The 12,526-nt window shown below is 32.6% G+C and overlaps 2 protein-coding genes across 6 annotated transcripts; one reads left to right on the top strand and one right to left on the bottom strand.

The window, feature by feature from the left end:
* The first annotated feature begins 120 nt into the window (after positions 1-120).
* LOC127067394 (polyphosphoinositide phosphatase) lies at positions 121-5,450 on the top strand. 5 transcript variants are annotated; one of them, XM_051002226.1, is made up of 14 exons: positions 121-496; positions 564-789; positions 1,228-1,386; positions 1,902-2,271; positions 2,348-2,594; positions 2,661-2,856; positions 2,958-3,156; positions 3,236-3,817; positions 3,885-3,997; positions 4,075-4,315; positions 4,385-4,600; positions 4,666-4,848; positions 4,930-5,104; positions 5,178-5,450. In XM_051002226.1, exons 1-14 carry the CDS (start codon positions 413-415, stop codon positions 5,280-5,282), a joined length of 3,096 nt encoding a protein of 1,031 aa, XP_050858183.1. In that variant the 5' UTR covers positions 121-412; the 3' UTR covers positions 5,283-5,450. The 5 variants fall into 5 exon arrangements, with proteins under 5 accessions (XP_050858183.1, XP_050858181.1, XP_050858182.1 ...); XM_051002224.1 differs by having other exon boundaries at positions 4,666-5,104; XM_051002225.1 differs by having other exon boundaries at positions 1,243-1,386; positions 4,666-5,104.
* Positions 5,451-5,469: 19 nt separating this feature from the next.
* On the bottom strand, positions 5,470-6,714 carry LOC127067396 (ubiquitin-60S ribosomal protein L40). Its single transcript, XM_051002229.1, has 3 exons — positions 6,556-6,714; positions 5,918-6,117; positions 5,470-5,812 (listed from the first exon to the last, which is right to left on the bottom strand). The coding sequence occupies exons 2-3, from the start codon at positions 6,105-6,107 to the stop codon at positions 5,616-5,618; spliced, it is 387 nt and encodes a 128-aa protein (XP_050858186.1). The 5' UTR covers positions 6,108-6,117; positions 6,556-6,714; the 3' UTR covers positions 5,470-5,615.
* Positions 6,715-12,526: the final 5,812 nt, after the last annotated feature.

Below are 12,526 nucleotides of genomic sequence, written 5' to 3' on the forward strand. Positions count from 1 at the left end.
AAAAAAATATATATTTTATCATTTAAATACCTAATTCTTAGAATAAAAATGATATAGACTTCTAAATCTAGACAGGTGACATACAAATTTTTGTAATAGTTATGACACTACAGTTCAGTACTCTGTTGGTAATAATGTGAATTTGTCATCTAAGATTATTTCTTTTATAAATAAAGTGTTAGATAAATACATGGTTATAATATCAGTAAACATATTTGACAAATGATTTTTCGATTAAAATTGAATAAATAAATCAAGAAACATTATACTTATCAAAACATTAATTAGGTGTATATATTTATAAAAAATTTAACCTAAGCAACATAAGTTGCAATGGCCTTTTAAAGGAGTTGATGACAAGTGATCACTGTATAAATTATAATAGATATAATTATAATTAAATCGATTAATAATGGACGATAATATTGCGCCAAATATGATATTTCATCCTATAATATCTTCTATACAAAAAATTGCGCTTTACGAAACAAAATCGGTAAGATTATACATATATAAGAATATAAACTTTTAAGTAAATAATGTAATGATAAAAATTTTTATAGCGATTTTATTTAATGGGATCAAATAATACATTAACGCGATTCCGTGTTTTAAAAATTGATCGAATGGAACCAAGGGAACTTCTTGTCATTGATGATAAAAGAGAGTATACTCAAGATGAAATACAAGATCTCGTTAACATGATAGATATGGGTAATCGTACACGCATAGGACAGCGCAATAATGTTGGTGGTGTTGCACGAGTTGTTTCAGCTTTTGGTATTGTTGGTAAGTTAAGATATTATATTATATTATATATAATAAAGGTTCTAGTATGGTGTGCAAAGAATTACATTGTTTATCATTGCATGTACATGCTTCTGTAGTAAATATTTGTTATGGTAATAATATTTTTATTAAATTTTTACACTTTAACAATCACATTGATCGAGTCATTACCACAATATCATTAAAACAGTATTATTTTAAATATAATAGTCTGAAATCTGCCTATGGCATATGAAAATTTTGTAAATGCAACAGCTTAGGCTCCTCAGCTTTGCACTTATTTTTCTTATATGACATGATATTATATATTATAAATGGTATATAACTTTCATTTTATTATAAGTTATCAAATTTTAAAAATCTAATGATATCATATCAGAACCATTATTAATTATAATGTAAAGAATACAGCTTATTTACATATGCTTGCTAACAAAGGCAACAATAATAAAGAATCCAGCACAAATATATCAGAGGAGTCTGAGCAGCATCGGTCACAAAAGCCGATGCACAAACCAACAAAAACTAAATTCACCTGGAAGAATATGTGGCAGAGAGATACTTTTCCCAGGCTAGTGTCAGCTTTTGGTCTTCTTGGTAAGGCTCATTGAGGTTTCTATTATCAGAGCCAAAAATAAATATTTTCTCTTTTGAACTATAACTTTTCTATCATTAAATAATAGACTATATCCATTTAAATACTATTGTTTAGATGAATTGTAATAATCTTCTAAAATAATCATATATAAATATTTTTACAATGGTTCAAATTCTAAAATATATATTTGAAGAACTGCTACATTGTAAAGATTCACAATTAATAATCATGCACATGTAATTTATAATGCAATATGGTATGTATATTAATTTCTTGAGCATGGCTCTATTGTTAGTAATCTGCGCATGACATTTTGTCAGCGATGTAATCATTTGTAGATGAAGCATGTTCAGATGCACAAAATGTGGGTAATTTTACAGCAATTCAAAATAATTGTATGTGTTGTATCATATAATAAGTTCAACAGGATTTTTAGTAAATGTTATATATTTTCCCCAGATTTCTTTTTGTAAAAATATTTATATAATCTTACTTAAGAAATTTTCTGTAAAAGGTTTTGTACGCTTTTTGGAAGGATATTATATTATTCTCGTAACGAAACGTCGCAGAGTGGCATTCATTGGTCATCACACAATATATAAAATAGAAGATACTTCAATGATATATATTCCAAATGACACTGTTCGCCTATTTCATCCTGATGAGCAAAGATATGTAAAGATGTTCCAAGGTATTGATTTGAGCAGCAACTTCTACTTCAGTTATTCCTATGATTTGACACATACTTTACAATATAACATGGCACCACCAAAGCATATCAAATTGGACATACCCAAGAATGCAAATCAGAAAGAAGATGATATAGAAGAAGCTGAAGATTTTTTTAACATGTGGTCATTTCATAAAAACTGGCAAAATGATAGGTTTGTATATGTTCTTTTACAATAAAAAAAAATCACAAAAAATTTATAATATATTTCACGTTTTACTTTTTTGCAGTAAGAAGAAAAAATATATTGATTATGCAGTACGTAGTAATCCGCATCGTCGGTTTGTATGGAATTCTCATTTATTAGCACCAGTAGAGAAAGATCTCCATAGAGATTGGATTTTATATGTAATACATGGTTTTATTGGACAATCCAACGTTAGTATTTTTGGAAGATCTGTTTATATTGCTTTGATAGCTAGACGAAGTAATAAATATGCAGGCACTAGATTTTTAAAGCGTGGTGCAAATTTTGATGTAAGTTTTGTATTATTTATTTTACATTTATTAAAAAATTTTATACATATGAATTTTTATATTAAGGGTGATGTAGCAAATGAAGTAGAAACAGAACAAATTGTTCATGATTCTGGTGTGAGTTCTTTAAATAATGGACGCTTTAGTTCTTTTGTACAAATGCGTGGGTCAGTTCCTGGTCATTGGAGTCAAGATGTCAGTAAGATGGTTCCAAAGCCTACAATTGTTTGTGATTTAGCTGATCCATATGTAGAAACAGCTGGTAAGAAATTAAAAAAAAAATGTATTGATTTAATGATTCATTTTCCATTAAAGTGCCTGTTTAATTTAGATGTGAAACTTTATAATTAAACTATTTTTTAGGAGCACATTTTAATAAACTTCTTAAGAGGTACGGATCGCCGATTATAATATTGAATCTTGTTAAAAAGAGTGAGAAAAAAAAACATGAAAGTACATTAAGTGAGGAATTAAATATGGCTGTGCAATATTTAAATCAATTTTTACCTCCAGAACACCATATTCAGTACATAAGTTTTGATATGGCAAGAATGCTTAAACGGTAAATTATAATTATAAGTATAAAAAGCATTGCGTGATTAATATATATATTAATAATAAATGAAACAATTATTTTACAGAAAAGAGGTGAATGTAATGGGTCGTTTAGCAAATATAGCTCATAATGCAGTTTTAAAAACAGGTGTTTTTCAATCGCATAATCCATATTATAGTCAAAGAAATTTATTCATGCAACAGCATAGTAATACTAAAAAAGTTCATAAAACAAATTCAAGTTCTGGATTATCATTTAGTTCTAATGATGTAAGAAATTCTTTTAATGGTTCATCAAAACCAGAATGTAATAATTACTTAAGTACTCATACTTTGGAGATGCCATCCATCGAATGTAATAAAACATATGATCTAGAATATATTGAAGATCATATAAAGGATTGTTTTGCAAAGAAAGGGATACCACAAACTGGAATTATTAGAACAAATTGTGTGGATTGTCTGGATAGGACTAATACAGCTCAGTTTGCTATAGGCAAATGTGCTTTAGGTTTTCAGTTATGTGCTTTAGGAGTATTAGAAAGTCCTAAACTTGAGTTTGACTCTGATTGTGTAAGAATGTTGGAAGAATTGTATGAAGATCATGGTGATACATTAGCTTTACAGTATGGTGGATCTCAATTAGTACATAGAATTAAAACCTATAGGTAATGATAATAATTTTTATTTAATTCAATAATAAAAATTGATAGTAAAATATATCTATAAATTTAGAAAAACTGCACCATGGACTAGTCAAGGAAATGATATTATGCAAACATTGAGTAGGTATTATAGTAATACCTTCAGTGATCAAGAAAAACAGCATACAATTAATTTATTTCTAGGTATTTCAATATTTTACTAGATCAATTTATAAGGACTTATAAATAGTAAAGAAATATTGAAATATATTTTTTTATAGGCCTTTTTATACCTGAAGAAGGCAAACCTTCAATATGGGAATTATTAACAGATTATTATCTTCATCATAAGCCTGCTTGTCAATATTTTCGTAAAGGAAGATTACTCACTCAATGGTGGAACAAAAATATATTAAAATGTCTACCATATGCATTCAATGAAGTAACAAAAACTTGTTCTGAAATGATACAAGTACAAAGTACTTTAGAAGAAATGATTGATGTTTATTATGATTACCACAGGTAAATAAAATTTATGATAATCATTATTATTAATTCAAGCAATAAAAATTTTTTAATTCATTTTTTCAGACCTTATGAATTATCTTTACTTGCGGATTTATATGCATATAAAATAAGTCATTCAGTTAGAGATTTTATGCCTCATTTCACAACAAGCTTTAGTCCATTTGCTGTACGAATAAGGCCAGGTAGAAGAAGGGAAGAAACTGGTAATAAAAATTTGAATATGAAAAATCCATCTATGACTGGACAAAGTAGTACAAGCAGTACAACATCTAGTGCAAGGTATAATTATTGTATGTGAATATATTTTATGAGAGTAAGAATGTTATTAATTTTATTATACATAGTTCGAGCGAAGATTCAACTTCCGATGAAGATGAAAGTCATCCACAAATGAATGACTCACAATTATTTGCATCTAAAGATAATTCAGAGTTAATGACCTTTGAACTTTTATTTCCATCAATGAAAGAGGTATATGGAATGCAACCAGAATATCCAGCAAGAAATGATATAATCCTCTATAAAAGGTATATATATATATGTATTTTTTATTGCTCTACAATGATTAGGATAAAGGTTATGTTATTTATCATTTATATTTTTTGCAGATTTGTTTTAATAGGACGTAATGCAACGTATCCAATAGATCAAACAAAACTTCGTTCAAAATTGATGCAACAAGCATCATTCCCAGAAAACCCTCAACCACCGATTGTTAATTCTTTACCAGTCATCAAAGATGCAAGCATAAACATATATGAACAGTATGTTAACAGAGCCAAGGTATATAAATAATTATCATATGTAAGATAGTACATCATACTTGATCTTTTAAAAACTTATTTGTTTAAAATAGGTAGGAGGATCTATTCCAAACTCTAATGACATGAATCTTTATAAAAGTTATGTAAATCAAGAGCAACTTTTATTAAAGTTAGTATGTACTAATAATTGTACCTAAAATCTAATAATAGTTATACTAATTTTTGTGAATTAAATGAAGCAGTTAAATTAAAGTTAAGTTAATTTATAAGTTAATTAATAACTTATAAATTATTTATAAATTATTCATTCCTTTTACATACTGTAAATATTGTACATATTTAATAAAGAATTTTTATTTTTAACATGTTTTTAGCAGAAACAAATTATTTATTATTGATTGATACTTAGGTTTTATTGCAATCCATAATAAAAGATACATATTTCTGAGTTGTCAATCATACCATTGCCAGGAAATGAAATATGGATAAAGATGGATATCCAAATTTTCCATGATTTGGATAAAAAAAATCTACTTTAGCTTCTTCTTTGGGCGGATATTATTTGTGTGCCCACATTTCTTTTTACGGCAGTTAGTTGCACGTGGATGGAGACGTGCATAACACTTCCTACAGATCATCTTATCACAATTATATTTCTGTGCAAGAATACGAAGAGTAGGTTCAATAACTCCACCACGAAGACGCAATACCAAATGAAGCGTTGATTCTATTTAGCAGATAATAAAATTATTTTATCAAATTATGTTACCTGGATAGATAAATATAGTATATGCTAATATTATAACCAATAAATTATTATCATATAATTAACCTTTTTGGATGTTATAGTCTGACAAAGTACGACCATCTTCCAGTTGTTTACCAGCAAAAATAAGTCTTTGTTGATCGGGTGGTATTCCTTCCTTGTCTTGAATTTTAGCTTTTACATTTTCTATAGTATCAGATGCTTCTACTTCTAGGGTAATGGTTTTACCCGTAAGGGTTTTCACGAAGATCTGCATTGTGGTTTATCTAAATATGAATAATAAAAACATATAATAACATTTATCTTTAAAATTTAATTAATTTTAAAGATGTCACACTTAATAACTTTAGAGACATTTATGTTGGACCTATATAAACTTTGTTAATAAGATACCTTACAAATCTAATTTCTTAATTATTGTCTCGATAATTTTATATTGATTTATTATTTTGGATGAAAAATTAGAAAGGAGATTCACTGTAAGCTTGGAAATTTTGATATTACGTTTTTGTTCATGGCATGTGTTATTGGCAACGTGTCGTGATGCAGTTGTTTTCTAACACGTTTTTGTTTCGATATATTTTAGATTAAGAAGAAAAATGACACGCTAATTACAACTTGTTAAATAGAAGTTCTTAATGTACTTAAAAATCGATAATAATATTCGAAAATTGTTAAGGTTTAAATAATAATTATATTCTTACCGTTCCGACGACGTGCCTGCCACGAGAATCTAACGTGAGAAGAATTTCTATAGATGTACTAATTTACGTGTTCAATTCAACGATTCTTCTGCCATCTTGCGGACATTTTTCATTGAGCAGTTCTTATTGGTTAAGTAATAATACTTTCAGTTGTTTCATTAGTTAATTCAAAGAATTGTGGACATTTTTATTCACTTTTCCTTTATATGATTGGTTATTATTAAAAATACTTACAATATTACGATATAATTTTCACTTAAAAATATTTCAATTAGTAATTTAATATGACATATAAGATTGTTGATTGGCGTATGTTTATATAAAAGAATAAAAGGTGACAAATGAAGTATTATTAATGTCGAGCAATAAAAATTTTACGAAAAAAATCACCACCTTCCGTTGATAGCATATGCGACTGTGGCGACAAGTACGGACAAAATGTAAACTACACGTCCCCACTATACACCTATATACCCCCACTATATACCTATTGAATCGGTGTATAAACTTATTAAGTTTATATACCTTTTATTGCTATCAGCCACTACCCAGGAGAAATTTACCGAATATCGATAAACGCGTATCTACTTTTTATTTTATGAACAATTGGTAATTTATATTTTCTTCTTATATTAGATGTCAGTCTAATTATTGTTTATTTTTGTTCTTATAAGCTTACTGTGAGTATCGAACAAATTTTTAAGGAGAATATAGCTGTTCCAAAATTAATATCTATGATATAATTAACTATCGATTCATAAATTTTACATTTCTGTAAAAGAAACAAATAATTCGGTTTATAAATTAAACAAAATCGCGTAATTACATTTGTCGAGAATGTATTGATGCACCAATTAGTTTTTTAACGATATCTTTATTCATTTGAGTTTACTTTTTTAATGTTTTGCGGGCTTTGTTAACGATACAATTTGAATAAATGAATTGCTTGAAAATACAAACCATGTATTTTGTTACCAATGGTAAAAACGAAGTGACGGCATCAATGACATTTACAAATCTTCTCTATTTACCAAGCCGTTGTCCTAGTTTTATAACGGTATTTATTTTTTTGTTAAAAAAAAGAACGAACTTCAATCGCGAGCAATCCTATTATATGAAGTTTTCATCAGAGGGTATTTTCTCTTGTATATATATATATATTTTTCCAATTTCCATATGTATTTGGTAAGTTAAATTGTTGAAAGTACAATTTACATTATAAAATATGTAAAGACGATATAAATATAACACTTGAATGGAAAATACGATTTTCACATATTCATGAATTATCATATAGGTATATTCATCTTATAACACGATCATTATCACATAGAAAAGAAAATTATAGTTTTGTTATAATTTTCATTTGGAAGTTTGATAATTCGACGCGTTAATTACGACGACGTCGCGTTAACCAGCCGAAAATTCCACACCTTCCTTGTATTTCGGTTAATGAACATCCTCCGGCGAAAATCTTATATTCCTTACATAGTTAGTAACGACGAGGCAGATCGCACGCAAACATCGCTCGAGGCTAGCAAACTTTGCATGCGTTGATGTTAATAAGGATACGAATTTTCCATTTTCGATAGTGAATATATGAAAAAAAGAAATTAAATACTCCAACAAATTAAAAATCGATTCAATCAATTGTCGATAATTATTTCTCTCGCTTTCATATTTTTATTAATATCTATTGATCTACATTATCGACCGATTCAGATTCGTAATACGGAATTTGAATAATTGATGGCGCCATGCGTTAAGTTTCCGCGCAAATTTAACACGTTTTTAAATCGTTTATCGATTTTAATTAATGATATTCTATTTCATTTAACAAAAACAAAAGCTTATATTTCATTAAGAATTTAGCGTTTGATTTATGAAAAAGAAAGAGAAAAAAAGTAATTTCCTTTATCTTTTCATTGATTAAGTCTTTTAATTTCCAGGTGAAGCGTACAAATTTGACAGCGAAACTTTTTCTTAAATTTCAACTTACGAAGCATGGATTTTATTTAAAGAAAGCATGCAGGCGGTTCGCACCACATCGGACTCTTTCGAACGGCAGCGCACGTAGACAGGTGGGTTTACCCTCGGGCAAACTAATAATGGAAAAGCCCGTCTGAGTTAGTAAGATCATTAAACTATGGGGGGGTGCGCACGGTGGTGGATATAGGACGAAATGGAAGTTGAACTTAAGCCGAACTCGTTCAACTCGGTTAACCTTTCATGACGCTTCGACCTCGGTGCGAAGGAATGTAGCTAACGAGAAGGCGCGAATCTCGTTCCCGTTCTCGGCTTCCTCGTATTATCGATTACGTTCGATAACGGAGTATCGTCACGCTCTTCTAACTCGCTTCGCGTCTCTCTCCTCCTTTTCCTCTCCTTTCTCTCTTTACTTTTCTACCTTTCGTGTCGTTTAATTTCTTTTACTCTCCCTCTCTTTGTTCGATGGGTTCGGTCTCTTCTTTCCTAGTCCGACCTTCGGTCAAGGGAAATCGTTAAAGAACAGATCAAAAGTTATTTATCATCGTGGATCAAAGAAGCTTGGCTTCGGCTAGAAGCTTATTCGGTCTCGTTTGTAATTAAAGTTCGACGACGAGCGTAACTCCCTATAAATCTTCGTTCCGAGATTTCGTTTCTTTCAAATCGATCGTTAGCCCATAGGAGAAACATTTAATCTAGCGCAATTGTTAAAGATTCAACGGTCCTTGGTGGAAACGCAAAGACCTTCATAGCAAGTTCGTGAAATGTTACGATCTCGGAAGAACTTGAAAGGGTAAAACCTGTTTTCCGTGTGACAGTGTTAGAAGTAAGTTTCACGGTGCTGACCAGTAATAGCTACTCGCCGTACGTCGGCAAAGAGGTACTTCGTGTACTCCTCGATGGATGAAGACCGGTTTGACGTCAACACAGTGCGTGCTCGGCCGTTATAATCCGTATGAAGTCATTTCGCATGCTGTGCTGTTTCACGAATGAGGCTTCGAGTATTCTCGATAGGAACGATCTCGAACAAATCCCTATAAAAGCACGCCACGAAAAGCGATGCTCTTATCCGTCTCGTTTTATCAGAAATCGATTTGAAATAATCCAAATTTGTTCGTTCGTGTCGTGTTTTTTTTTAGTCCTCAATAACTCCATGTAATTTTCAAGTGATATACTCACAGGCCTATACTACTTAAGTCTTATTTCATTTTTTCGTCAAAAAACTAATGATTGAATCATATTTGAAGATTAATGTTTGCTGATATATTTATACTAGATATGAAGAAATATTGAATTGTAAAGAGCTGGATGAAAAATTCAAAAGAATAAATTTCCAAAGAATCTGTTTTTTCACGAAGAAAGAATCATAAGATACTCTCAATAATGTAATTGAAGCAATCGATAAATTATCGAGTTTTGTATCCACTTGCGATCGTCGTTGATCGATAAGAAAGTTTATACTATTAGAACTGAGAAGAAGGAAGAAACGAATGGTCGGGAATATAAAATTAAGTACAAGCTGACGAATTTCTCATACGTTTACAGTACGACGAATGAATTTGTCACGACGTTTGCGCACGCGTCGTTCTCGAGTATTTGCAATGCAATAGACTTCGATCGAGCATGCCGGATAAGTTAACGTGCTGTGTGTTACCTTTCTCTACGCGTGTTACACATAACTACAACCATCCGTCTTTTCCTTTCTCACACTTGTCGAACGAATATAACAATAGAACAATTCTAATTAGACTTATCAGCGCAAACTGATAAAATCGGTCGCTTTGGAGAACGATTTTCAAATCGTGACTTCTCATTAATCGCGAAGATTATTAAAATTCTCGATTAAAGTTTTTGAAAGGTAGTAACTCATATTATTAAACGATCAAGTTCGACAAAGCGTTCGTAATAAAATCTACTCTAGCCGTATTTCGCTGGTCCGCACCGAATCTCTTGGGACAACGCTTTCCGTTGGAAAAGAGGATCAATACGTTCTTTTTGTTCATTTCCGCACGGCATATATTATTCGATTTTCCCGTTTTCTCTCTTTCCATACTATTCGCTTCTCGATATGGATACGAAGCGCGATCTATAAAATGGGCAGATTTTTTATCACGTTCAGTAGAGAGCGAGATATGTCGATAGAAATGGTAGAATCGGAGGAAGACCAGGAAGAGAGTTGGGATGATGCGTACGCAAACAAACGTACAAATCTCTGTTCATGTATATCCATAGCGAGCAAGAGGAGGGAGGGACGAGCAGTCGAAATGCAGTAGGTGCAACCGTGCAGGTAGGACACGCAATGCAGTTTCATCGAAATTGGGTCAGCGAGTTTTCGGGTTAGAGAAAGATAGACCGAGGCCTGGAATGGATGGAAGGAGAAGGAGAATAAGGGAGATTGGGGGAAGAGAACGTGTACCCTGGGGGTTGCCGGACGAGGGTTGGAGAACTAGCAGTCGTCGTTGGTACTCGTTGACTAGAGAAGGGAGGGTAGCCGCTACGGAGTCACCGTGGGTCAGGCTATTCTGAGAGAAAGAGATAGAGAGATAGAGTCGGAGTAGTGGAAGAGTAAATGTATGTAAATTAAACGTCCCTCGACTTTATTTAGCGCGAGAGTTTAAAGGAGCACGAGAAGCTACCTTGTCCGTATCCTCTGCTTCCATTCTCCTTCTACTCTCCTTCTAGCTACGTTTCCATCTCTGGCGCCTCTTCTTCTCTTGTCAACCCCCGAGGGAACCCTCTTGAATAAGATACTCGCTCAAGTACCACCAAGAGTTACGCTTGGTGTATCGGCCGTATGGTGGACGGCTTGTAACAAAATTTCATAGAGAATTCGTATGGTTCTTATTGTCTTGGCACACTCTTCTATCCTCTCTTTCTCTTTTTCCTGTTCCTCTCGAGCACTCATAATCAAATATCGTTGTTCCACGAACTCGCTTTACATCTGCAATGTATCGGCTCTAGATTGTCTCGTGAAATGATATCGGTGAAACAAATTTTTTACATTGCATTGAATGCGTGTATGCGTTGTATACGTTTCTAACACTTTTTTCGATTTATTTTAGTTCCAACAAACCCTTCCATTCGAATGCACGTCGTTATCGTTGTTCCGTGTACCTTTTTGAATTTTCCCCATTTCCAACTACAACGATGACACCTCGGTTGCTTGACGATTACCTCAGATTATACCGCTGCGTCGCTCGTTGCAACGCTCGCTTAACGTCGAATATAATCGCGTGTCATCGCACGGATCAAGCTGCTAAGCTCTTTCGATGGCATATCCTCGTTGTCTCGTTCGCCTTTCATTAACACAAGTCATTGCATCGATCTATGCGAAAAAGAGCAACTGAAATGAAAGTAATTACGAATCGATAAATTTCTTGTCACGATAATACCTAGTTAAATGAATGTCAAGGTATCTTATAAATAAACATTTTTGAATGTTCGAGCTCGCGTTGACGAACTTTTGTTTTCTCTCGAAGCGAGCACGCATGGTTCATTAACGTAGAGCAGATGATGGTAAAGAGAGAGAGGAAAGGGGTGAGTTTGAAACGTATTTAGTAATTAACGTTTCGCGGTGGGAAATGGCACGAGAGCCATTCGAAAGCGATTCGGCACGAGCGGATGGAACAAGCCCCTCTCTTCTTCCTTTGATTCGCGAAACCAGACCGGAAGCGGACGGTCGTGCGCCGGTTTCCGGTTCGAAGCTGCGCCGCACGTCGACCGCGCGTTATTTCGTCTTTCAGTTCTGTGAATGGCAGACTGCATATGCGGCACTATTTCCATGCCTATCACGATAGCATTGTAATAGCGCGATGAATGGCCGCAATGGCGGTGCCGACAGCGGACTCTACGGAGAGCCACTCGTTCCAACGAATAACCGCCGAAATCCGCTCGACCTCTCCCCTTTCTCTTCCTCTTCCTCACCCGGAAGGACTCGTACGAGATAATAGAATGACTTCCCTTCAAATTTCGTGTCTTTATTCGC

Source organism: Vespula vulgaris, chromosome 11 (assembly GCF_905475345.1).
Source record: "Vespula vulgaris chromosome 11, iyVesVulg1.1, whole genome shotgun sequence".
Taxonomy (NCBI): domain Eukaryota; kingdom Metazoa; phylum Arthropoda; class Insecta; order Hymenoptera; family Vespidae; genus Vespula; species Vespula vulgaris.

What these genes read in the sequence shown, in the direction of transcription:
- LOC127067396 (XM_051002229.1), bottom strand. Translation starts at nt 6,107, where the DNA reads ATGCAGATCTTCGTGAAAACCCTTACGGGTAAAACCATTACCCTAGAA. An exon ending in AGACTATAACATCCAAAAAG is followed by an intron (nt 5,813 to 5,917) that starts GTTAATTATATG and finishes TCTGCTAAATAG; the next exon opens with AATCAACGCTTCATTTGGTA.
- LOC127067394 (XM_051002224.1), top strand. Translation starts at nt 413, where the DNA reads ATGGACGATAATATTGCGCCAAATATGATATTTCATCCTATAATATCT. An exon ending in GTCAGCTTTTGGTCTTCTTG is followed by an intron (nt 1,387 to 1,901) that starts GTAAGGCTCATT and finishes TTTCTGTAAAAG; the next exon opens with GTTTTGTACGCTTTTTGGAA. An exon ending in AGTATGTTAACAGAGCCAAG is followed by an intron (nt 5,105 to 5,177) that starts GTATATAAATAA and finishes TGTTTAAAATAG; the next exon opens with GTAGGAGGATCTATTCCAAA.